At 42.2% G+C, this 25,701-nt stretch overlaps 1 protein-coding gene across 2 annotated transcripts in view; it reads left to right on the top strand.

Annotated features, from left to right (window-relative positions):
- Nucleotides 1-25,701, top strand: part of med13a (mediator complex subunit 13a) — a 225,134-nt gene that overhangs the window by 69,425 nt on the left and 130,008 nt on the right. For both annotated transcript variants that reach the window (XM_043718104.2, XM_043718103.2), the window contains exons 3-4: nt 4,252-4,336; nt 10,612-10,695. In XM_043718104.2, the coding sequence (XP_043574039.1) occupies nt 4,252-4,336; nt 10,612-10,695 (169 nt within the window). The remainder of the gene's footprint in view (nt 1-4,251; nt 4,337-10,611; nt 10,696-25,701) is intronic.

Raw genomic sequence — 25,701 nt, 5'->3', positions numbered from 1 at the left:
CTCTGTCTCTCTCTGTCTCTCTCTGTCCTCATCTCTGCTCTCTCTCTGTCTCTCTCTGTCTGTCTCTTGTCTCTCTCTGTCTCTCTCTGTCTCGTCTCTGTCTCTCTCTGTCTCTCTCTGTCCTCTCTCTGTCTCTCTCTGTCTCTCTCTGTCTCTCTCTGTCTCTCTCTGTCTCTCTCTGTCTCTCTCTGTCTCTGTCTCTGTCTCTCTCTGTCTCTCTCTGTCTCTGTCTCTGTCTCTCTCTCTGTCTCTCTCTCTGTCTCTCTCTCTGTCTCTCTCTCTGTCTCTCTCTCTGTCTCTCTCTCTGTCTCTCTCTCTGTGTCTCTCTCTGTCTCTCTCTCTCTCTCTCTGCTCTCTCTGTCTCTCTCTCTCTCTCTCTCTCTCTGTGTCTCTCTCTCTCGTCTCTCTCTCTGTCTCTGCTCTCTGTCTCTCTCCTCTCTCTCTCTGTCTCTCTCTCTCTCTGTCTCTCCTGTCTCTCTCTCTCTCTCTGTCTCTCTGTCTCTCTCTTCTCTCTCTCTCTGTCTCTCTCTCTCTCTCTGTCTCTCTCTCTCTCTCTCTGTCTCTCTCTCTCTCTCTCTCTCTCTCTCTCTCTCTGTCTCTCTCTCTCTCTCTGTCTCTCTCTCTCTCTGTCTCTCTCTCTCTCTGTCTCTCTCTCTCTCTGTCTCTCTCTCTCTCTGTCTCTCTCTCTCTCTGTCTCTCTCTCTCTCTGTGTCTCTCTCTCTCTCTCTGTGTCTCTCTCTCTCTCTCTCTGTCTCTCTCTCTCTCTGTCTCTGTCTCTCTCTCTCTCTGTCTCTCTCTCTCTCTCTGTCTCTCCCCCGTCTCTCTCTCTCCCTCTCCCCCGTCTCTCTCTCTGTCTCTCTCTGTCTGTCTCTCCTCCCCCTCTTACTCCTGATATCTGCAGCCAAACTATTATTTGTGCACTGACTTTTTGCATTTTGTGATCTTTCATATAGTTATACATTTGATTATATTGAGTCATGTACAAACAGCGTGACTTATGTGAAAGCCTAATCTGATACATAGCCTTTGATTTGTATTTTTCAATGTAGTAGATAAATTTTCATTATAGGTGTTTTTCACATTCTTCAATTCATACCTTTCTTGCTGCTTTGTTCAACTGACCTAGCAAGTTGTGGAAACTGGAAAGTAGGAAAATAGTTCATTTTAAAAAAAAGACTAATTTGTAAAACTTATACTTAACTAAAGTTTGTGTGTTGGATAAATGAATGTTGATTTATAACAGGTATTTAATGTCATTTATTCTCCTTATTCCTGAATTATTAGAATACTAAGAATTCCTTTTTGGAAATAATTTGATCTGTGTTTGAGAAGCAACACTGTTTAGCTCAAATAATTCATCAGCCTGAAAACATTCTTCAGCTGTGCAAGCAGATTGCCAGTGGCAGCAAGTTTTGGAATAAGCTTTTGACCTTCCAGTTATGATGTGGATGCTTCCTGTGCCTGAGTTGTGCTTTCCTTGTGGTTTGTGCTAAATTGTCTTTTAATCAGTGTTCTACAATATCAAACTTTTATAGATATTCTTAATTTTGTTAATTTTAGGGGCATAGAAACAGGCCATTCAGGTTTTTGAACCTTCTGTGCCATTTAGTTAAGATCATGGCTGATCTGTTGCCTAACTGCAAATGCCTGCCATGTGTGCATATAACCATTGATACTATTGCTTAAAATAAATTGTCCAACTTGGATTTCACTTTAACAATTAAATTAACATTGATTGCAATTTGAGCAAGTGTTCCAAACTTTCACTACTCTTAGCATGCAGAGGTACTTTCCAATATCTCTTGAATGGCCTGGCCATAATTCTGAAGCTATACCTCCTGGTTCTAGAATCTTCAATCAGTAGAAATAGTTTCTTTATCTACCTAGTCTTTACCTGTTAATATTCTGAAGATCTTGGTTAGATTAGCCCATAGCCTTCTAAATTCAAAAGAATAAAGGCCTAATTTGTCCATTCTATCTTCAGACTTAACTCCTGTAGTCCAGTTATCATCCTTTTAAACCTGCATTAAACTCCCTTCAGGGCCAAAACACCTAAGGTGTTGTGCCCTGATCTGCTGTCAGTATTCTAAGTGGGGTCTAATCAGAATTTACTATAACTGCTGCACAATGTCTACATCCCTATACACCAGCCCTTTAGACACGAAGGCCATCATTCCTTTAGCTATTTTCTGCACCTGTTTGTGGCATTTTAAAGAGCTATGTGCCTGAACCCTAAAGTCTCATTGGTTATCTATTGTGTTTAACTTAGATCATTTTTTTAGAAGGCACAATGTTTTTTCCATCTAAAATGAATAGTCTCTCATTTGTTTATATTAAAATCCATCTGCCATAGCTTTGCCCATAAACCTAATCTATCAATAACCTGTTGTAATTTTATGCTGTAGTGAACACTGTCTACATTGCTGCCGAATTTTGTTATCAGCAAATGTAATACTTGCCTTTTTATGCTGTTATCCAAGTTGTTAATAAATATAGTGAATAATTGGGGCTCTAATGCAGTTACCTGTGGGGCACCGGTATTGTCTTGTCAGTTTGAGTACTTGCCCATTATTCCAACACCTGTTTCCTACCACTTAGTCAATTTCTTATCCATATTAGTAATTGCTCTCAGTTCCATGGGCTTCCTCCTTTGCTAGGAGAAAGTGAGGACTGCAGATACTGAAGATCAGAGCTGAAAATGTGTTGCTGGAAAAGCGCAGCAGGTCAGGCAGCATCCAAGAAGCAGGAGAATCGACGTTTCGGGCATGAGCCCCGAAGAAGGGTTCATGCCCGAAACGTCGATTCTCCTGCGCTTTTCCAGCAACACATTTTCAGCTTCCTCCTTTGCTATAAAGCCATTGTGTGGGACTTTATAAGAAACCTTCAGGAAGTCCATAGAAACAGCATCCATTGACTTACCTATGTCCATCAGATTTGTTATCTCTTTAAAACTCTGAATTTTGTCATTGAATCCTTTTTTTATTTGAATGCTAACTAGTTTTGTTCATTCATTATATTCTTGTTATGAGTTACTTTTGCAACTCAAACAGAAGTTTTGTTTGGTGGAATATCCCTTCAGTGGCAAGTGTGAAAAGATGTCTGCTTTAGCTTAGTGATCACATGTATGAATTTGCTTTTATAACAAAACCTAGAAAAGTTACCAAAGGAAAACCAGTCCTTTGAGCCAGTCTTTGGAGACAGGCCAAATAGCAACAAAAGCATTTGACACACAGGTTGGTTGTGCAATTCCACTATTCTACTCTCTGCATTCTTGGGTATCGGTGAATGATGTAAACTTGGGAATGAAAGATAGACTGAGAAGTAAATCTATGATGAACTGTTAGACATAGCTAGGATATTGTGACATCATTTTACTGTGTTACATCTGAGCCGTGTAAAGAAAGAATAGCGATTTTGAGGCAACACTTAGATTTCTTGCAGTGATTTAGTCATTGAATGGATGTCATGTTTAAAATTAAAATGGTTGGTTTTAATGGTTATATTGGTATGTAATTCCTGTCATTTACCAACATCAATAAAAGGACTGTTTAAGTCAGGGATGGTCAGTCTTGAGCTCGGAGATCACATAGCTACAAAGAATTCTTGGTTCCTCTTTTGGCTTTTCCCAAGTTACGTGGGATTACAATGTTTGTTGATCACTTTATTTATCAACCATAATTTTTGGATTTGGGTGTTTTGTAGCCATGTGCTCTCCTGCCACTATGCTCCACACTTGGAATCTAGTACTCATGAATACTGGCTTGCCTGCACTAGTGGCTGGGTTTCATATTGGTCAAGTCCTAGAGTGGAACTTGAACGTGGGATCTCTAGCTCTGAGGCAGCAGTGCTATCCACTGAGCCATTTATATCTTCTTTGATTATGGAATTCAATTACATGTTTATATTAAATTTTACTTAGTTTCAGTTACTAATGAGAGATTTTGGTTTACTGGCATAGGCTCAATTTGCTAATGAGCCAACAGTGCTAAGAACAACACTTAATTGTCGAAAAATTTAACAGGACAAAATAGTAAGCAAGAAATAAAAGTGTAAATGGGATTACGTTGAGAGATTGTGGGTCATTGTTCAGAAGCCACTGATTTCAGTTGACTTGTAAAGTGGAGTGATGGGGGAGCAGCAGCTGGAATGACTGTGATTAATAATTTATTTTCTTGTAAGTTGTTATCATTAGATTTTGAAAAAAATATTTTATTAAGAAGTTTAACTTTTTAATTACCATTTCATTTTTAGTGGAAGAAGAGGGATTATGGGAGCAAGGACTGTCCTATGAGTGCCGTACACTGCTTTTTAAGGCTATTCACAACTTATTGGAAAGGTATGTGCTGTATGATATCCTACAACTATTTCATATGTAATGGAGCTTGCTTGTGATGCCTAATATTGGCATCTACAACTTTTGGGACTTTATATACCAATACTTTTTTTTTCTGTTTTGATAGCCAATCTTGTTGATTGACTGACTGACTGAAAAGATATTTTCGTTAGAAAATAGGTGATAATGCTGAAAGGTTCATGTTTCGGTTGAAAATGTAACATTTTTCCAATTCTGTCTTCTGCACCAGTGTTTTTCACTCAATAATTTGGGTTACTGGAAATATAGTCATAATCTTGAATAGATACAGAGAAAACCTCTTGCACTTGCAATCTCTGGCAATGTGTTTGTTTAACCAGAAGAGTTCCATTGCCAGTACCAATAATTTGTCTTGTGTCTGAGTGAACTTCCCAAAATGTGCAAAGTTAGGAACAGTTATGTGTTTTAGACAGTCGAGTTAATTTGAGTAATAGCAAATGGATTGAGGACCAACTTTCAGAAAGATGTATTGCAATTCACCACAGTGAATTGTATCCTAGAGTCTCAGAATAGTTTGTGAAGAAGAAAGCTGTTGGGCTCCATTGCATCTGTATTGGCTTTCTGAGCATTTTGACTTTGTACTAATGCCCTACTCTACCCTGTTACATTGTGCATTGTTTCTATTTGGATGATTATTTAATGTCCCCTCCAATCCCTCAATTGAATGTGCCACCACCAAACTTCTAAGCAATGCTTTCCAGACCCTAACCGTTCACTTCGAGAGAGTGTTTTCTTCATCGCATTTGCTTCTTTAGCAAAATTTTTAAAATCTTTGCCTTCACGTACTCAATCTTAAAAGTAAGAACTGTTTCTCCTTGTCTAACCTGTAAACCTGTCGTGGTTTTGAAAACTGCTATCAGACCTTTTTAGCCTCAAACTCTCTGAGGAGGTCAGAAGTCACAACACCAGGTTATGAACCAACAGGTTTATTTAAAATCACAAGCTTTCAGAGCCCTGCTCCTTCGCTGTTTCCTCTCTGAGGAAAACAGTCCCAACTTCTGCAGTCTGTCCTAATTAATGAAGATGTTCAACTTTGAAAACCATTCTCATTTGGGAAGGTTTTGGCGAATGTTACTCCCCGAACATTCTGGAATCCAGAACTCCACGCTAATGTTGTTGGGACATTAGTTTGAATTCCACCATGACGGGTGGTGAAATTTGAATTCCACAAAAAGAGTTGGTCTTCCATTGGTTTACTATCTTTTAGGGAACGAAATCTACTGCCTTGTTTGCTCTGGGCTTCTATATGACTCCAGATCCATGACAGTAGTTGTCTTTTAACTGCCCTTGTGGCAGTAAATACTGGCATAGCTGTGACACCCACATCTCTTTGAATTGGTATTGAGAATTGTCTTGATGAGTGGAAGATGGTAAAATGTATATTTTTTTTTTTTAAGTAGTACTCATGTTAGCTTACCTTTTTAGTTTTTAACCTTTTTTTTGAGCAAAGGTGTATTACTTGTTATTCTGCAGTCCTGACAACATTTGAGTCCAGAGAAGACTGAAAGGTTATTCTTAATGCCTTGGCAGTTTCCACTCTTGTATCCTTCCATATTCTTAAAAGCTTAACTTTTAGTCTTTATGCTTTAGTAACTTTAAATATTGATAGCTTATCCATCCAATGTTTTCATATTCTCAGCTAGAACTCATTTTGCATTGTATTCTGTTGTATGGGTAGAACACATTATTTGCCTTTAAAAACCTTCACTCCCCACCTATTCATACATTAATTCTATAAATTAGATCCTTAATGAGACGCATGCATCATTTTATAATTTAGAAGCTTATTTGCTAAATGTTATTTTTATTTCCTGGAGTGGAGTTTTACCTGTTTAACTTAATTTTGCCACTTTGGATACAGTTAAAGGCTAGCAGTCTTCTAATTGAAGACTAGGACATTACGTGTTTTATAATCCTCTTCTACTAACTGATTTGCTCCTTTGTCACTCAAAATTAACACTTGACCATAGGGGCATAGGTAAACTAGTGAGGGAAGATTGTGAATACAAACAGCACTTTCTAAATTTTCAGTTTTACTTAGTTTTGGGACTGCATTGGGTTGGGATATCTGGTCGGCATGGACGGCTTGGACCGAAGGATCTGTTTCCATGCTGTACATCTCTACGACTCTATGACACTGATTTGGCAATTGGGAAACATTGTACAATTTGAGTGTCAGTTACATTTAATTATATTTAATTTACAATATTAAAACTGTCAAAATTAAAATAGTGTTCAGGCTTGGGCTGAAAGAAATTTGCCAGAAATGTGTGTGTTTCTGGCCTGTAATCAATCATCAACTGATAAGTTAGCATTTTACATGTAGGCCTGACATGTTTATAGGGTGAACATGTTAAACCACCTGACTAAATTAGTTGAATTATGCCAAAGATAGATATGGTATATAATTACAATTTATGATTACTCATGCAGCACAATTGTTGGTCTTTCACATTCATATCTATTTTAAAATTGGAAAGGGTCCATATTCTCCCTAATGCAATATCGATTACAGCCTTGGGCGACTGTCTGTATGGAGTTTGCATGTTCTTCTGCGTGAGTTTCCTCTGGGTACTCTGGTTTACTCCCACTGTCCAAGGATGTGCAGGTCAGCTGAATTGGCCATACTAAATTGCCCAGAGTGTTAGGTGCATTAGTCAGAGGGAAACTGTTCTGGGTGAGTTACTCTTCGGAGGGTCGGTGTGGACTTGTTGGGCCGAAGGGCCTGTTTCCACACTGTAGGGAATCTAATCTAATCCATTTCTTTTGTAAAATGATTTCTGGAACTATAAGCTTGCCCCATCTAAATTAGCTTGTGAATAAAATCAGAACTAAATTCTGCAATTTGCCAATTTTAACATGTCATCTTGAACCACCTGTTTGAGAATAATCTGAAATTAATATGCACAATTTACCTTTTACATATGGTTTTCTATTTCATATACTGCAGTGAGGTCGCACCTTGGCTCTTCTTTCAAAGCTAACAAGACCTAGATCTTTATTCAGATAACTTCTGACATGAAGGGTATTGGCTGATGTGCTGCAACTGAAGAGAGGATGAGTTGTGGCTCAGAAACCATCCTCTGCTGCCATCCTATTCTTACAACTTTGCATACCTGAGATGGGTGTGGTGCAAGTGACTAAAAATAGATAGTGTTCAAATTTGGAAATTAATACTTTCCTCTTCTCAAACCAAACCCCACGCCCCAATCCCCCAACAACAGGAGCCATCTTTCTTTGTGCTTCACTGTCTTCAAATCACAATGTTCTAAGCAAATAATCTTTACTAAATTACAGTTACACTTGTGAAGCTAGTTACAGCAGTTATTGATTAGAAAAATTGGTTTTGATTGCATTTGAGATGAATATAAGAGCGTTTTCGTTTGAACTTTGTCAGCTGAAAGGTCATCTTTAACTCCTAGAGTCTTGATTCTGGCACATTAACAAACGTCCATCTTGGCAATTTTTAAGAAAAAATTGGCAATGCATTCTGCATGCATCATTCAATAATTTATACATTTTCTTGGCAGAAACACTGGAATCTGTTCACCTTTATTGTGGATTGAAGATCTGCTTATAAAGGAGGCATACATTTTTAATAGCTCTTATAACTATCAATATGACTGCTGTACAGTTTCTAGTACTAATTTTAAATTACCTGCAAGCAACTGTATCCATATTTCTGTTGTTTTTTGTGAAAAACCTGTCTTTGGGATTATCTTCCTACTTTGGCTTGCAGTAAGACTTATATGAGCAATGTGTGAGCTGGTACGAGTGGTCCATTTAGTTTTCGTAGATTAACTGTGGGATGATGGCTGCTAAGTCTCAAATCCTTTAGAATTGATGCCTAGCTGCTTTGGTACAGGTGTATTTCCCAAGTTGGTGGGGGGAGCAATTGTTCCTAGTGTCTTGAAATAGGGACTTTCTTGAGGAAACTCTTCAATAGGGAGAAAATGATTGTCCTGTGTTTTTTCTTAAATTCATGGCCATGTTCTCCACTCTCAGTATTCCACAAGTCAACCTGAAGGAAAGGAACAGCTCAGATTTCTCTTGCATCCAGTCGCTGGGTCTCACTGGCTTAATCATCTTGCATCTAATACAAATAAAAGCAAAACACTGTGAATATTAGAAATTCAAAACTGAAAGTTTCTTTCGCCATTGCTGTCAGACCTGCTGAATTTTTCCAGCATTTTCTGTGCTTGTATCAAGTACAAACTTTTTTGCACTTCTTGTTTCTCTTACTCCCGTTATTGCTAAATTCCATTCTGTGCCAGATTTACACTTTTTTACACAGCAATGTACAGCTGTGATATCTGCAGTAAGGTTTTGATCTTCTCTACTTCAATATTATAAAAGCCATACCAGTGTTAATTATATTTATTTTTACTTGTGTATTTTTTCCCCCCAGTGGAATTCCATATTTTTGTAGCTTTTCTTGTTTTTTTTCCCCCCATTTCATTTCCATGCCACCAAAATTCTAGTTGCGAAGGTTTCATGGTTTACAATTATCAGTAAAACTTGTTGGTAGGAGCGTGGGTAGTAGACGAAGATAGGATTGTATTCTCGTGCTCCTCAATTGAATAGATTGCACCATTTGCATAAGCACAAAGCATAGCTGTTAAGGTAAAGAACTGGAGGGTGATTGGCATCCATGGACTGACATCACAAAACATTTCTATTCAGATTAACCATCTGGATAGCACCAGCAAGATATCATAGCAGTCTGTGCTAACTCATTCAGAAGAGGACAGAGTTTATACACCAATAAGCTAATGGTTGTTCAATGGGCTAAATTTATTCTTTTAAGCAGGAAAGTCTTTCACATAGAATGAAGGCACTGTACTGATGTCAGGCCGGGCTTCAAATTATTTTGGCTACTTATGCTGTAACTTTGAAGTTATTGCATATTAAATGTTTCTATTTATATTCTGATTTATCAGTCCTATATGTTGTATTAGTTCCAGTGGTTAGAGGGAGCTGTTAATATCCAATTTCAAAAGTTGTCCACATTGTGAATTTACAATCTGTCTTCTAGTAATTTTCTGCAATTATTTTCACTGGGCACTGCTCATAAGCAAGCAGTTTATCCTCTGCCAACACTCGAAATGATCTTTTCCCCCCCATTGGAAGAAGTTTTTCTTTTGCCTTTCTGCACTTTGGGCTGCTTATTCACTGCAAAGCACAACTGATGCATTTTAAAAGTGGGATTTGCCCTTGGGAAATTGCTGTATACTCCCTTTCTTATGCAATTTGTTCAGAGTTTTAACTTAGCATAGCAACATACAATTATAGGAATTTTTTTTTCTGTAGTGAAAAGATCATGAGAAACACAAATGTTCATTTTCCGAGGAAATGCTGTCTGTCTTTTCTTTTTAAATTGCTCTTACGATAGCACATCTTGAAAACAAGTTGCTGTGCAGGCAACTTGAAGCAGTAACTACTGAAATAACAGAAGACCTCTAGGCACCTAGGATTCCTAGTCCCTATCCAATCCCAGCATATGCTGTCTTAAACTGAAATTATTTAAGATCTTGCCTCTGTAGCCTGGTTGATTTTTATTTTTCAAACTAACACAAACCTAGACAGTTTGAGAAAATCATTAAAACAAGTGAGCAAGATCATCCTCTGGCCACCCTAATTTGCAGCTGTCAGTCTACACCACCTGTTGAACATTTTATAATATATTGGTGAACTTTTGTAGTATGTCTTTAAGATATAATGTGAAGTTTTTGAGAAGCTGACAAACTAAAACAAGTAAAAGTGATTGCATATATTCGTGAAAGCTTTTCAGTCTATTTTGTGCATTTAAATCAATTAAATAGCATGCTAAGTTGTCTTAATTTGAAGCAGAATGGTCAAATGAAGGGACTCCGAAGTGAATATTAAATAACATTTTTACAATCATTCATTCATTTTTGTTTTGCAACACTTCCTTGACATTTGCATTTTGTTCTCTCCATGAAACATTTGAACCATTCTAAGGAATTTGCCACATGAAAGTAAATGAGAACTTGAATTAAATGTGTTTTGGGTCTCCCTTTCTAAAGGGAATGGTTAGTTGTTAAATAATGTCTGTGTAATAAGCTTGACAGATTGAGCAGGACATTATTGAATTTCTTGTGTTATTCCTATGTAGAAAAAATTGTTTTCATACATGTGGTATCTTGAAGATATTTCCCAGTGTTATAGTTCAGATGCTTTTTGATCCACAACTTTGTGTTTCCTTTCTTTCTTTAAAGGTGCTTGTTGAACAGGAACTTTGTGCGAATTGGAAAGTGGTTTGTGAAACCATATGAAAAAGACGAGAAACCGGTGAACAAAAGGTAAGAATGGTGATTCCTGCAGGGCTATTTTATGTTTTTATGTAAATCTCTGAAGTCTTTGAGTTTGATATTTTGCATCTATCAACGTAGCTTTGTGCTGAAATTTCTACATTTCTTTATGCTTTTCCAGATTGTTTGTTTGAATCTGGACATTGCTGATTTCTGTAGTCTTCACAGTATCAGGTTAAATCTAACCTTTAGTCCTGGATGAGTTATTTCTTATTTGCCTGTTGGTGCACATATTTTTCAATTCCTTGAATTCAAAAGGATTCTGAACATTGTGGGCCTCTTGAATTGTAATGGACTGCTGTTTCCCTCTCTTGGTGATGTGGATGATTTCCTCAAGAGTTGGTCGTCACCAAAGACTTATTCAGTCAGGAATTTGAAAGCTTGAGCCAAGAAGGGAAAAAACCCACATCTTCAGAATGCTGTCAATAGAAAATCTGATATGGATTGTGCTGGACTTGATCAACAGAGTTAAAGCTAGAAATAGTTTCATCATCTTTTGGTCCATGTGGCAGCTGGTGTGGCATCAGCATGTTTACAACTGGGGAGTTGCTGCAGCTGCACCATCTCTGTCTTTCCTTTGGACATATTGGGTGTAGCTAGTTTGATGTAGATGGTACTTGAAATATGCTGCTTGTCTTCTGTGATGGTGGTGTGCAATGGAAAATGTTGCACGACTCTTAACTTTACCTTAATGTTTGCCCTGAGCCAGTTCTACTTGGGGATTCTGTAATCAGCCATATAGGAAATATGATTTGCCTTCTAAGTTCTGTTTACTGGAGGGTGATTTCCAAACTGCTGAGCCAAGCATGATTGAGGACTTCTTTATTTGTGATTTTGTCCTGCCAGTGAATTTTTAATCTGGACTTTTTGATGTTTTTGGAAACATTCCAAACTTTTGATCTGTAGCATATCCAGGATTCTGTGTAATATGGCAGGGTAGCAAGCATGCTTAATGCCATGTTGCTTCCAGACTAGATAGAACTTGTTTCCTGGATGTGTGCAAGGGCATCTTCAATAGTGGCAACTCTTAAGAGGACACTGCTGAGATGAGAACTTTTTTGTAGCTTTAAGACTGGTGCTGTCAATGGTTATGGTGATTCATAGTATATGTCTACTGCTGGCTAAAACAAACTTTGGTTTGGAAACATTGTTTTGTGAACTGAAATTTCAAAGCTTTTGACAGCACTTGAGAATTGATGGGAATGAATAGGCTGATTGCCTGCTGGAATGACAAATGAATTGCATTTACTTTTCCTTGTGCTTTGGGTGGGTTACACCCTCTTGTAAGTTCAAGGTCTCTAAAGTAGTAGACTCATTGGTCAAATGCTGTTTTCTGATTCCTTGTCCTTTGAGACAGAAACATAAAATGATTGTTTTCAAATGGTTCTTAGTTCAGTGTTAACCAACAGACTGTGACTAAACTACAGAGTATGGTCACTCTGGACTGTTTCGGCCTTCCTTTAGTATTGTGACTGAAGATTCTTAAAATATAATTGATTTATAGAAAATTTCAACAGAATAGGAATGACTCTTCGTTACTTAAATGTGTCTTTACACCAGGGTGGAATGGATATAGTGCTTGCTGTTGTGGTGTACGTGGTCATATGTATTTGTGTGTGCTCTATTTGGAGTTGTCATTGATCCCAAATTTTTGTCCGTGGTTTTATGGCATCTGTTCTTGTTCAGTCAAATCTACTTGAAAGGATGTCATCCAGATCGGTTGAAATTTAGATCATCTTGCCTTGGTTTCAACTTGTAAAATTTCAGTTTTCATTATGTCTGCATTGTAACATTTCACAAGAAATGTTGGAAATAACTTAGAAAAATGGAATTTTGCCAATAATGCAATTATTCAAAAAATCAAACAATTCAGAGTTATGATTAAACTAGTTTTGGCTGAAACAAAAGGAGTTTTTAAAACGCATTCATTTGCGGGATGTGGGTGTCGCTGGCTGGCTGGCATTTATTATCTGTCTCTAGTTGCCCATGAGAAGGAGGCAGCTCACCACCATCTTAAATTGCTGCAGCCCACCTGCTGTGAGTTGACCCACAATGCCGTTAGGGAGGGAATTCCAGGATTTTGACCCAGTGACAGTGAAGGAACGGCAGTTTATTTCCAAGTTAGGATAAGTGACTTGAAGGGGACCTTGGTGGTGTCCCCATGTAACTGCTGCACTTGTCCTTCTAGGTGGAAATGATTGTGGGTTTGAAAGTGCTGTTTAAGGATCTTTGGCAAATTTCTATTGTGCATCTTGTAGATAGTACACACTGCTTCCACTAAACCTCAGTGGTGGAGGAAGTGGATGCTTTTGGATATGGCACTGGTTAAGTGGGTTGCTTTGTCCTGGATGGTGTCAAACTTCTTGAATGTTGTTGGAGCAAGTGGGGAGTATTCCATCACACTCCTGACTTGTGCCTTGTAGATGGTGGACATACTCTGGGTGTCACGAGGTGAGTTTCTCGCTGCAGTATTCCAAATATCTGACCTGCTCTTGTAGTCATTCCTTATGTGCTGAGTCCATTTGAGTTTCTGGTTAATGATAACCATGAGGAGGTTGATGGCAGGGGATTCAATGATGATACACCACTGAATGTCAAGGGGTGGTGGTTAAATTGTTTCTTATAGGTGATGATCATAGTATGGCATTTATATAGCACAAATGTTACTTTTCAACCCAAGCCTGGATATTGTCCAGATCTTGTTGGATTTAAACATGGACTGCTTCAGTATCTGAGTCACGAATGGTCCTGAACATTATATAGTCATTGGCGAGCATCTGCACTTCTCAACATCATTGAAGAAGCCGAAGATAGGACACTACCCTGAGGAACTCCTGCACATATGTTCTGGCGCTGAGATGTCTGACCTCCAACAAACATGACCACCTTCCTATATGTCGGTATGACTCCAACCATCAGAGTTTGCCCCCCAATACCATTTGATTCAAGTTTTGCTGGGGTGGGGGGGGGGCTTGATGCTACTTTTGGTCGATTGCAGCTTTGATGTCAAAGTCTGTCACTCTCTCACCTAACCTCTGGAATTTATGCACGTTTGAATCAAGGTTGTAATGAGGTTCGGAGCTGAGTGGTCCTGTCAAAACCAAAATCCGGCATTGCTGAGCAGGTGTGCTTGATAGCACTAGTGATGTTCCCTTCCATCACTTTACTCATAATCGAGAATAGACTTATGGGGCGGTAATTGGCTAGGTTGGATTTGTCCTGCTTTTTTGAATAGGACATACCTGGGTATTTTTCCACATTGTTGGATAGATGTCAGTGTTGGAACTATGCTGGAACAGCTTGGCTAGGGCAGTGACCAGTTCTGGAGCACACATCTTCAGTACTATTGCTGGAATGTTGTCAGAGCCCATAGCCTTTTCAGTATCCAGTATATCCATCCATTTCTTGATGTCAAGTGGAGTGAATTGAAATGGCTGAAGACTGGGATCTGTAATGCAGCAGACCACTGGAGGAGGCTGAGTTGGATCATCCACTTGGCACTTCTGGCTGAAGATTGCGAAAGTTTCAGCCTTACCTTTTGCAGTGATGTGCTGGGTTCTTCCATCATTGAGGATGGGAATACTTGTGGAGCCACCTTCTCCAGTCGGTTAAATTGTCTACCACCATTCATGACTGGATGTGGCAGGACCGCAGAGCATAGATCTGATCCTCTGATTATGTATCGCTTAGCTATGTCTTATCACTTGCTCCTATGGTGTTTTGCATGCAAGTTTGGCTTCACCAGGTTGACAACACCTCTTCATGTATGCCTGGTGTTGCTCCTGCCCTGACCACCTGCACTGTCCATTGAACCATGGTTGATCCCTTGGCTTAATGGTAATGGTTGAGTAGGGGAAATGCCAGGTCATGAGGTTACAGATTTAGCTGGAATACAGCTCTGCTGCTGTTCATGGCCCACAATGTTTCATGGATGCCCAGTCTTGTTGTTTGAAGTCTGTCCCATTTGGCACGGTGATAGTGGCACACAATATGATGGAGATCATTCTCAATGTGAAGGCAGGAATTTGTCTCCACAAGGACTGTACAGTGGTCGTTCTTACTGATAGTGTCATGGACAAATGCATCAGTAGCCAATAGGTTGGGAAGTATGAGGTAGAGTTTCCCTCTTGGTTCCCTCTCCACCTGACTGTGTGCACCTTACGACCTGAGGGCTCCTCCATTCGCCGAATGGACTGCTCAGCATCCTCGGTCGTGCAAAAGTGAGGACTGCTGATGCTGAAAATCTGAGTCTAGATTAGAGTGGTGCTAGAAAAGCACAGCAGGTCAGGCAGCATCCGAGGAGTAAGAGTATCCTCTGACATAGCAAGGAACTGTGGGATTTGCCTCCTAATTAACACTTTCTGATGCTCAGACATGGTGACCATGGCAAGTCACTGCTCTGTGGACCTAGAATATTTAAGAGTGAAATGCTGTCCATACTATTTGCCCACAAGTTCAGCTTCGCTGTTCTGACAGTGATCTAATACCACCCCATGCACAAATGAATAGTACACTTAACAAAGTATACAGTGCTATAAACAATTTTGAGGCAGAATACACCCAAAGCTGAAACTTTATTGCTGGAACAGCACAGCAGGTCAGGCAGCATCTAGGGAACAGAAGATTCGACGTTTCGGGCACATGCCCTTCTTCAGGAATGAGCAGAGAGTGTTCAGCAGGAGAAGATAAAAGGTAGGGAGGAGGGACTTGGAGGAGGGGCGTTGGAAATGTGATAGGTGGAAAGAGGTCAAGGTGAAGGTGATAGGTCGGAGTAGGGTGGAGGCGGAGAGGTCAAGAAGAAGACTGCAGGTCAGGAAGGCGGTGCCGGGCTGGAGGGATTCGGCTGAGACAAGGTGGGGGGAGGGGGGATGAAGAAACTGGTGAAGTCCAAGTTCATCCCCTGTGGTTGGAGATAAGACGCTCCTCCTCCGACCGTCGCGTTGTTGTGGTTTGGCGGTGGATGAGTCCAATGACCTGCATATCCTCGGTGGAGTGGGAGGGGGAGTTGAAATGCTGTGCTACAGGGTGATTGGGTTGGTTCGTCCGGGTGGCCCAGAGGTGCTCCCACTCCACCGCCTCCACCCTACTCCGACCTATCACCTTCACCTTGACCTCTTTCCACCTATCACATTTCCAACGCCCCTCCTCCAAGTCCCTCCTCCCTCCCTTTTATCTTCTCCTGCTGAACACTCTCTGATCATTCCTGAAGAAGGGCATGTGCCCGAAACGTCGAATCTTCTGTTCCCTAGATGCTGCCTGACCTGCTGTGCTGTTCCAGCAATAAAGTTTCAGCTTTGATCTCCAGCGTCTGCAGACCTCACTTTCTCCTCGAAGAATACACCCAAATCCTTGTTCATTGTAGCTGGTGACTTCAATCAAGTCAATCTCAAGAATGTGGAACCAAAATTCCACCAGCACATGACCTGTTCCATCAGAGGTCTGAACATCCTTGACCATTGCCACACAACCATAAAAAATGCCGACCACTCCATCCTTCATTTTGAAAAATCAGACCACAGCACTCTACTCCTCCTCCTAGCTTACAAGGAGAAATTAAAGCATGAAGACCCAGTACAGAAAGTAGAGCAGTGTTGGTTTGAGGAAACTGAAGCTTAGTGGATAGAAATTAGGATAAATCTTATTTTCCATCACCAAAATGCTTCAAAGCCTGGGCAAACCCCAGCTGACGTTAATTAAGATGAGGTATCAAAACTTATTGCTCTCTGTTCTACATGACTCAGTATCCAAACAGTCCATTTGGCCGTATCATTCTGGTACCTCATGTACAAGTTTGATTCATTTTTCTGTCAGTACACTGAATGCTACTAACTTTAGGAAAGAAAATCACTTATTATAGTTAGAAAGCTTGAATGCAAGAGGAGACCTCTTCAAAGCATAAAGTTGTTTAGTAATTAGCACAGGACAGAGGAAATAGAACAACTTGTGAATGGTGAAGCCCTAAGATTAGACGAAAGTGAGGACAGGTCATGAGGGTGGTGCCGAGTTGGAAGGTTGGATCTGGGATAAGGTAGGGGGGAGGGGCAATAAGGAAACTGGTGAAATCCGCATTGATGCCATGGGGTTGGAGAGTCCCTAGGCGGAAGATGAGGCATTCTTTCCCCAGGCGTTGGGTGGTTAGGGAGTGATGATGGAGGCAGCCCAGGACCTGCATGTCCTTGGCGGAGTGGGAGGGGGAGATTGAAGTGTTCGGCCATGGGGCGATGGGGTTGGTTGGTGCGGGTGTTCCGGAGATGTTCCCTGAAGTGCTCTGTGAGTAGGTGTCCTGTCTCCCCGATGTAAAGGAGATCGCATTGGGAGCAATGGATACAGTAATGACGTGTGGAAGTTCAGGTGAAACTGTGATGGATGTGCAAGGCTGCTTTGGGCCTTGGACGGGGGTGGGGTGTGATCTGCTCCCAGGAGGACTAGTTCCACCACAGAACACACCAGATGGCCACCTCCTTTAAAGACTGCAAATTCCCCTCCCACATGGTTGATGCCCTCGAGCACATTTCATCCACTTCCCGCACTTCCGCCCTCGAAACCCACCCCTCCAACTGCAACAAGGGCAAAAACCCCCGGTCCTCACCTTCCACCCCACCAACCTCCATATACATCGCATCATTCTCTGCCATTTCCGCCACCTACAAACGGACCCCACCACTAGAGATATATTTCCCTCCACACCCCTATCCGCTTTCCGTAAAGACTGTTCCCTCCGTGACTCCCTCGTCAGGTTCACCCCCCCCCCCCCCCGGCCACCGCAAGAACTGCAAAATCTGCACCTGCACCTCTTTTTTCACCTCCGTCCCAGGCCCCAAAGGAGTCTTTCAAATCCATCAGAGTTTCACCTGATCTTACACCCATCTCATTTACTGAATCCATGGCTCCTTATGCGGTCTCCTTTACATTGGGGAGACAGAACGCCTACTCGCAGAGCGCTTCAGGGAACATCTTAGGGACATCTGCACCAACCAACCCCACTGCTCCGTGGCCGAACTCTTCAACTCCCCCTCCCACTCCGCCAATGGGCCTCCTCCATCGCCAACCACCTGATACCTGGAGGAAGAACACTTCATCTTCCTCTTTCCTCATGAAGGGCTTTTGCCTGAAATGTTGACTCTTCTCCTTGGATGCTGCCTGACCTGCTGTGCTTTTCCGGCACCACACTCTTGAAGCCCTACGATTGTATGGCACAGTCAGGTGTAGTCCCTCAAACCTCGATGAGAAAGCTGTGCCTCATATGTCTTGTTTACTGGGAATTTAAGTGCTTGAGATGTTTTTACTATGTTAAAGCTCCTATACAAATGCAAGTTTTTGTGCATAATTTAAGTTGCTGTTTGCTGTGCTCGTTTTGCAAGACTAGCCAACTGTAATGGGGGAGGAAATTGCTGTTCCAGCTGGATTGTTTTAAAAGCAAAAATTGCACAAGCCATATTTCCTTGTACTTTAATATGAAGACAGAAAAATTAAAGTTGGGAGAAGACATAGGTCCTTTAAGCTGTTAATAGAAAAGCCTATCTACGAGGTTACAGGCACTTATTGCCCATCCCTTAGTGCCTAGGAGAAAGTAGTAGTGATCTGTAGTCTTGAGCCACTACAGTCCTTTGGGTGCAGGAAAGCCCACTTTGTTGTTAGAAAGTGAGTTCCCATAATGTTGAGTCAGTGACAGTGAATTAGTGGTGATATAGTTATAAGTCAGGGTGGTACGTGGCTTTGGAGAGATGCTGCAGGTGGTGATATTTCTGTGCATCTGCTGACCTTAGCCTTTGGAGGTTGTAGAGATCAGCAGTTTGCAATGTACTGTCAAAGAGCCTGGGTGAGTTGCTGAACTGCATCTTGATATGCACTGATGGTGAAGGGAATGATTATTAAAGGTGGATAGGATACCAGTAAAATGAGCTGCTATATCCTGGGTGGAAGGCAGAAGTGGGTTCTAGAGATTAGAGTCAAGATTAGAGTGGTGCTGGAAAAGCACAGCAGGTCAGCCAGCATCCAAGGAGCAGGAAAATTGATGTTTTGGGAAAAAAGCCCTTCATCAGGAATGGCCGGTTATTCCTGATGAAGTGCTTTTGCCCGAAATGTCGATTTTCCTGCTTCTCAGATGCTGCCTGACCTGCTGTGCTTTTCCAGCACCACTCATAGCTTGGATGGTGTTAAGATTTTTGAATGCCTTATGGTGGACAGACATTTGGGAGGCAGGTGGTGAGTCACTTGCCACAGAACTCCTACCTTCTGACCTGTTCTTGTAGCTATAGGATTTATATAAGACTGTAAAATGTTCGAGCAGAAGTAGAAAATTTTGGCCTATTGAGTCAACTCTGCCTTTCGATGAGTTCATGACTAATCTGATAATCCTCTACTCCACTTACCTCCATAATTCTTGAAGAACTTTTACTAACTCGTAGTAAAGAATTCTATAGACTTGCTATCCTCTGATAGGAAAAAAAATTCATGTCTTAGTTGCGTGACGTCTTACTCTGAGATTACGCCCTCTGGTCCTTGACCCTTCCCCCAAGGAGAAACAATCTTTCTGCATTTAACTTAAGAATCTCATATGTTTTAATATGGCTTAAACTTTATTCTTCTAAATGTCAATGAGTGTAGGCCCAACCTACTCACCCTCTCCTCATTAGAAAATATTTCCATATGTGGAGTTGGCCTAGTGAACCTTTTATGAATTTATATAGATGATTTGGATTTGGGGTCCATGTGTAGGGTGTCAGAGTTTGCAGATGACACTAAGATGAGTGGCAGGGCAAAGTGTCTAGAGGACTGTGAAACTTTGCACAGGAACATTAGTAAGTGGGCAAACATTTGGCAGATGGAACACAATGTTAATGAATGCAAAGTCATTCATTTTGGTAGGAATAACAGTAAAAGGACTATTACTTGAATGGTAAAAAGTTGCAGCACGCTGCTATGCAGAGGCACCTGGGTGTCCTTGTGCATGAATCACAGAAGTTTGGTCTGCAGGTACAATAAGTAATTAGGAAAGCAAATGGAATTTTGCCCTTCATTGCTAAAGGGATTGAGTTTAAAAGCAAAGAGGTTATGTTGCAGCTGTACAAGGTGCTGGTGAGGCCACACCTGAGTACTGCATGCAGTTTTGGTCTCCTTACTTGAGAAAGGATGTAGTGGTACTGGAGGGAGTGTAGAGGAGGTTCACTAGGTTGATTTTGGAGTTGAGGGGTTTGGCTAATGAGGTGAGACTAAGTAGACTGGGGTTATATTCATTGGAATTCAGAAGAATGAGGGGGGATCTTATAGAAACATACAATTATGAAGGGAATAGATAAGACAAAAGTAAAGAGGATGTTTCCACTGGCAGGTGAAACTAGGACAAGAGGACATAGCCTCAAGATTAGAGGGATCAGATTTAGAACTGAATTAATAAGGAACTTCTTCACTCAGAGGGTTGTAAATCTATGGAATTGAATGCACAGTGAAGCAGTTTACTTCAGTAAACGTTATTAAAGCTAAAGTAGATTTTCTTTTTAACAATAAAGGAAGCAAGGGTTATGGTGAAAGTGTGGGTAAGTGGTTCTGAGTCCATGAAAAGATCAGCCATGATCTTACTGAATGGTGGAGCAGGCTTGAAGGGCCAGATGGCCTACTCCTGCTCCTAGTTCTTATGTTTTTATGAATTGCCTGAAATGCCAGTATATCTTTGCTTAGATAAGGGGACAAAACCCATTCACAGCAGGAGAGATGGAGGAGAGGTGAGTAGATACGTGGAGATTTAGCTGAGAGAGAGAGATATGTGAAAGGGGTAGATAAACAAGGGGATTATGGATGGCAAGCTGGGACAAAAGAGAAGCTGAATAAGTGATAATGAGAGCTGAGTGTAGCAGAAAATGGACAATCTGTGCTGAATGTAAACCATGTTATGTGATAATAGGTTTGAGAGTTGGTTAGCTGTGTGAAAAGCAACGCATGTCATAACATGATGTGAAGATGCCAGTGTTGGACTGGGGTGGACAACTGACTTCAGCTTCAGACTTCACCTGAAGAAGCAGCAGCACTCCAAAAGCTTGTGATTTCGTACAAACCTGTTGGATTATAGCCTGCTGCCGTGTGATTTCTGATCATATCATAACTGGACAGTGTGGAGTGGATAGGTTTTTAAAAAAAATGACAGAATCTGGCAAAAAATTATTTGAGTTCCAGAGGCTGCAGGGCTCCCAGGTGAAATGAGATGCTGTAATTTGAGTTTATGCTGAGGCTTGCTGGAACACTGCATCAGGCCTGTGACAAAAATGTTGGCATGGAAGTATTCAAAAAGCAGTGATCATGACATGATTGAATTTACTCTGCAATTTGAAAGAAAGGAGATAGAATCAGGAACAAAGAAATGGCTGAAGAACTGAATAATTACTTCACGTCAGTCTTCGAGTACTACATGGGTAATTTCCCCAAAAATTCAAGACAGTGAGGGGGCAGAGCTGAGTATGGTGGCCATCAACAAGAAGGTGCTAGAAAAATTGAATGGCCTGAAGATGGATAAATTACCTGGACCAGATGGACTACATCAGAGAGATCTAAAGGAGATCTTCCAGGAAATCACTAGAATCAGGGAGGGGCCCAGAGGACAGGAAAATCACTAACGTAATACCCCTGTTTAAAAAGGGAGTGAGGCAGAAGACAAAATTACAGACCAATTAGCCTAACCCCCCTCATGGGTAAGATCCTAGAATCAGTCATGAAGGATGAGATTTCTGAATACATGGAAGTGTATAGGTAAAATAGGGCAGAGTCAGCATGGTTTCAGCATGCCTGACAAATCTGCTAGAATTCTTTGAATAAGTAACAAGCAGATTAGACCAAGGAGAACCAATGGATGTTATCTACCTGGACTTCAAGTTGCCGTACAGGAGGCTACTGAGTAAGATAAGGGTCTATGGTGTTAGAGGCAAGGTGCTAGCATGGATAGAAGCTTTGCTGTCTGGCCAAAAGCTGAGGTGGAATAAAACCGGTGACAAGAGAACTTGAATATAAAAGCAGGGATGTACTTCTGAGGCTTTATAAGGCTCTGGTCAGACCACATTTAGAGTATTGTGTACAGCTTTGGGCCTCATATCTCTGGAAGGATGTACTGGCCTTGAAGTGTGTTCAGAGGAGATTCACGAATGGTCCCAGGAATGAAAAGCTGAACATTTGAGGACTCTGGGTCTATACTCAATGTAGTTTAGAAGGCATTGGTGAGATCTAATTGAAACATACAGAATTCTGAATGGCCTGGACAGAATAGATATTGGGAAGATGTTTCCATTGGTAGGAGAGACTTGGTTCTGAGGACACAACCTTAGAGTAAAGAGAAGACCTTTTAGAATGGCGATACGGAGAAACTTCTTCAGCCAGAGAATGAATTCTTCTATGTGGAGACCAGGTCATTGAGTATATTTAAAACTGAGATAGGTTCTTGATTATCAAGGGTTATGGGGAGAAAGCAGGAGAATGGGGTTGAGAAACTTATCAGCCATGGCTGAATGGCCTAATTTCTGTTGCTATGTCTATGGTATTATGGTCTTAACATGGTGTGTTGAAGTGGCAGGTAACTGGAAGCTCTGGGTTATTGTTACGGACAGAACGTAAGTCTGCAAAGTGGTCACCTGGTCTGTATTTTGTGTCTCTGTTGCAGAGACTAGACTGTGAACGGTGAATACAGTAGACTCGATTGCATGAAGTAACAGGTAAATTGGTGATTCATTTCGAAGTCATGTCTGGGGCTTTGGTTGGGAGGAGGTAAATGGGCAGATGAATACACCAACGATTGTATGAGAAGGTCTCTTGGCAGTGTGTGGAGGTGTTGGGAAAGGAGGAGGCGTGGACCAGAATATCCCGGAGGAAACGGTTTCTGCAGAATGCTGACAAATGAGGACTGGGAATATGTCTGATTTGTCAGTTTGTCTTCCCTTTTATCATCTTAACTTGGTGCAATTTTTGTGATAATGCACCTATGCTGCAACTTTCCTATCTAAATAATATTCATCTCTGCTACTCTTCCTGTTAAAGTGCATAACCTCACATTTTTTTCTAATTTCAGCTGCCAAGGTTTTGCCCATTGCTTAATCTGTCTATTACGTGCCTCTGTGGACTCTGTGTCGTTGTCCTTTGTTGCCTTCCCATCTTTTCCTGTTATAATACAGGTAGAAGATCCTTTATCCAAAATGCTCGGGACCAGTTGTTTTTTGGATTTCAGAATTTTTCGCATATCAAAATAGTGACAGTTTAACGGTAAAATTTTTAAAATCTTACTGGAGAAGCAGACTTCTAACTAAGAACGTGCTTGGCCACTCTCACTCTCTCTCCCCCTCTCTCCCTCTCTCCCTCTCTCCCTCTCTCCCTCTCTCCCTCTCTCTCCCTCTCTCCCTCTCTCCCTCTCTCCCTCTCTCCCTCTCTCCCTCTCTCCCTCTCTCCCTCTCTCCCTCTCTCCCTCTCTCCCTCTCTCCCTCTCTCCCTCTCTCCCTCTCTCCCTCTCTCCCTCTCTCCCTCTCTCCCTCTCTCCCTCACTCTCTCACTCTCTCACTCTCTCACTCTCTCACTCTCTCACTCTCTCACTCTCTCACTCTCTCACTCTCTCACTCTCTCACTCTCTCACTCTCTCACTCTCTCACTCTCTCACTCTCTCACTCTCTCACTCTCTCACTCTCTCACTCTCACTCTCTCACTCTCTCACTCTCTCACTCTCTCACTCTCTCACTCTCTCACTCTCTCACTCTCTCACTCTCTCACTCTCTCACTCTCTCACTCTCTCACTCTCTCACTCTCTCACTCTCTCACTCTCTCACTCTCTCACTCTCTCACTCTCTCACTCTCTCACTCTCTCACTCTCTCACTCTCTCACTCTCTCACTCTCTCACTCTCTCACTCTCTCACTCTCTCACTCTCTCACTCTCTCACTCTCTCACTCTCTCACTCTCTCACTCTCTCACTCTCTCACTCTCTCACTCTCTCACTCTCTCACTCTCTCACTCTCTCACTCTCTCACTCTCTCACTCTCTCACTCTCTCACTCTCTCACTCTCTCACTCTCTCACTCTCTCACTCTCTCACTCTCTCTCCCCCTCCCCCCCCCCACTCTCTCCCCCCCCCCCCACTCTCTCCCCCCCCCCCCCCACTCTCTCCCCCTCCCCCCCCACTCTCTCCCCCTCCCCCCCACTCTCTCCCCCTCCCCCCCCCACTCTCTCCCCCTCCCCCCCCCACTCTCTCCCCCTCCCCCCCCCCACTCTCTCCCCCTCCCCCCCCCCACTCTCTCCCCCTCCCCCCCCCACTCTCTCCCCCTCCCCCCCCCACTCTCTCCCCCTCCCCCCCCCACTCTCTCCCCCTCCCCCCCCCACTCTCTCCCCCTCCCCCCCCCCCACTCTCCCCCCCCCCCCCTACTCTCTCCCCCTCCCCCCCCCCCCACTCTCTCCCCCTCCCCCCCCCCCACTCTCTCCCCCCCCCCCACTCTCTCCCCCTCCCCCCCCCCACTCTCTCCTCCCCCCCCCCCCCCCCCACTCTCTCCCCCTCCCCCCCCCCCACTCTCTCCCCCCCCCCCACTCTCTCCCCCTCCCCCCCCCCCACTCTCTCTCCCCCCCCCCACTCTCTTCCCCCCCCCCACTCTCTCCCCCCCCCCCTACTCTCTCCCCCCCCTACTCTCTCTTCCCCCCCCCCCCCTACTCTCTCTCTCCCCCCCCCCTACTCTCTCTCTCCCCCCCCCCCCCCCACTCTTCCCCCCCCTACTCTTCCCCCCCCTCACACGTTGCATCTGAGTGACACACACAGTGGGTGTCGACATGGGTTAACTGTTTGCACGCCAAACAACCTTGTTAATGAGGGAAAAATCTTCACAAAAAAACCTTCGGATTTCAGAGCTCTTCAATTTTTGGATGTTCGGATAAAGGATCTTCTACCTGTATATACTTGATTTCTGAGCTATTTTATATCATTCTTAAACTTGGCAATTGTACATGAATGTCTGTGATCTGCGTCATTAAAATAAATTTGTCATTCCTCTGTAAAGTGAGGGTTCTGCTCCTGAGAACCTCCATGAATGATGACATTCTCAAATGCAGAGCTTGTTTAAAAATAAGTTAAAATGGTTTTAAAATATTTTGAATATGTGATTCTTTTTCCTGTGGATATTGGTTTTGGTTGTTATTTTTTGGTATGGGCAGGCAAACTCTTGATTCGTGATTTCGCAGATACAAGGGATTTACTGTCAATAATTGGCATAAGCACTGATTCCTGTGGTACTCTACAAGATAAAGGTTGCCATCCTGAGGGTGCTCGTTTTATCCCAACTCTCTCTTCTATTAGTTAGGTAAAAACGAGGACTGCAGATGCTGGAAACCCGAGTCTGTATTAGAGTGGTGCTGGAAAAGCACAGCAGGTCAGGCAGCATCCAAGGAGCAAGAAAATCGACGTTTCGGGCAAAAGCCCTTCAAGAGGAATAGAGGCAGGAAGCCTGCAGGGTGCAGAGATTAAAAATGTTAGTCAATCCTCTATCCATGAAAAGTTTCCACGTCCAATGCCACTGACTCTTAGAAGTAGATTTTGTGCGATGCCTAATTGAGCCCCTATTAGAAAAAATCCAAATATATTGTGTTCATTGTTTTCCTTTTTATTTATGTTGCTTGTTACTTCGTCAAAAAAATCCAGTAAATTTGTCAGGTATGATTTGCTCCTCATGAAGCCATGATGACTCTGCTTGATTACATTTGCACTATTGCATCATTCATAATCGACTCTAAATGTTTCCCCAGTGACCGGTCAGTCATCTGTTGTTACTAGTTTTGGCTCTTTTCTTGAATAAAGATATTACATCGGCAGTTTTCCAGTCCTTTGGGACTTTTCCAGAATCTAAAGATTCTTGGAAGCTTATTACCAGTGCGTCTACTATCTGTAACTACTTCCTTTAAAATCTTCAGGTGGAACTCTACAGGCCTATGCGATTTATTGGCCTTTAGTCTGATTATTTTCTCTAGTGCTAGTGTTGTGTCTTCACATCTCCAGC

Source organism: Chiloscyllium plagiosum, unplaced genomic scaffold (assembly GCF_037043375.1).
Source record: "Chiloscyllium plagiosum isolate Xiang-an unplaced genomic scaffold, Cpla_swu_hap1 HiC_scaffold_31, whole genome shotgun sequence".
Taxonomy (NCBI): Eukaryota; Metazoa; Chordata; class Chondrichthyes; order Orectolobiformes; family Hemiscylliidae; genus Chiloscyllium; species Chiloscyllium plagiosum.
The sequence above is the reverse complement of the archived record's forward strand: the minus strand, read 5'-3'. Positions and strand labels throughout refer to the sequence as shown.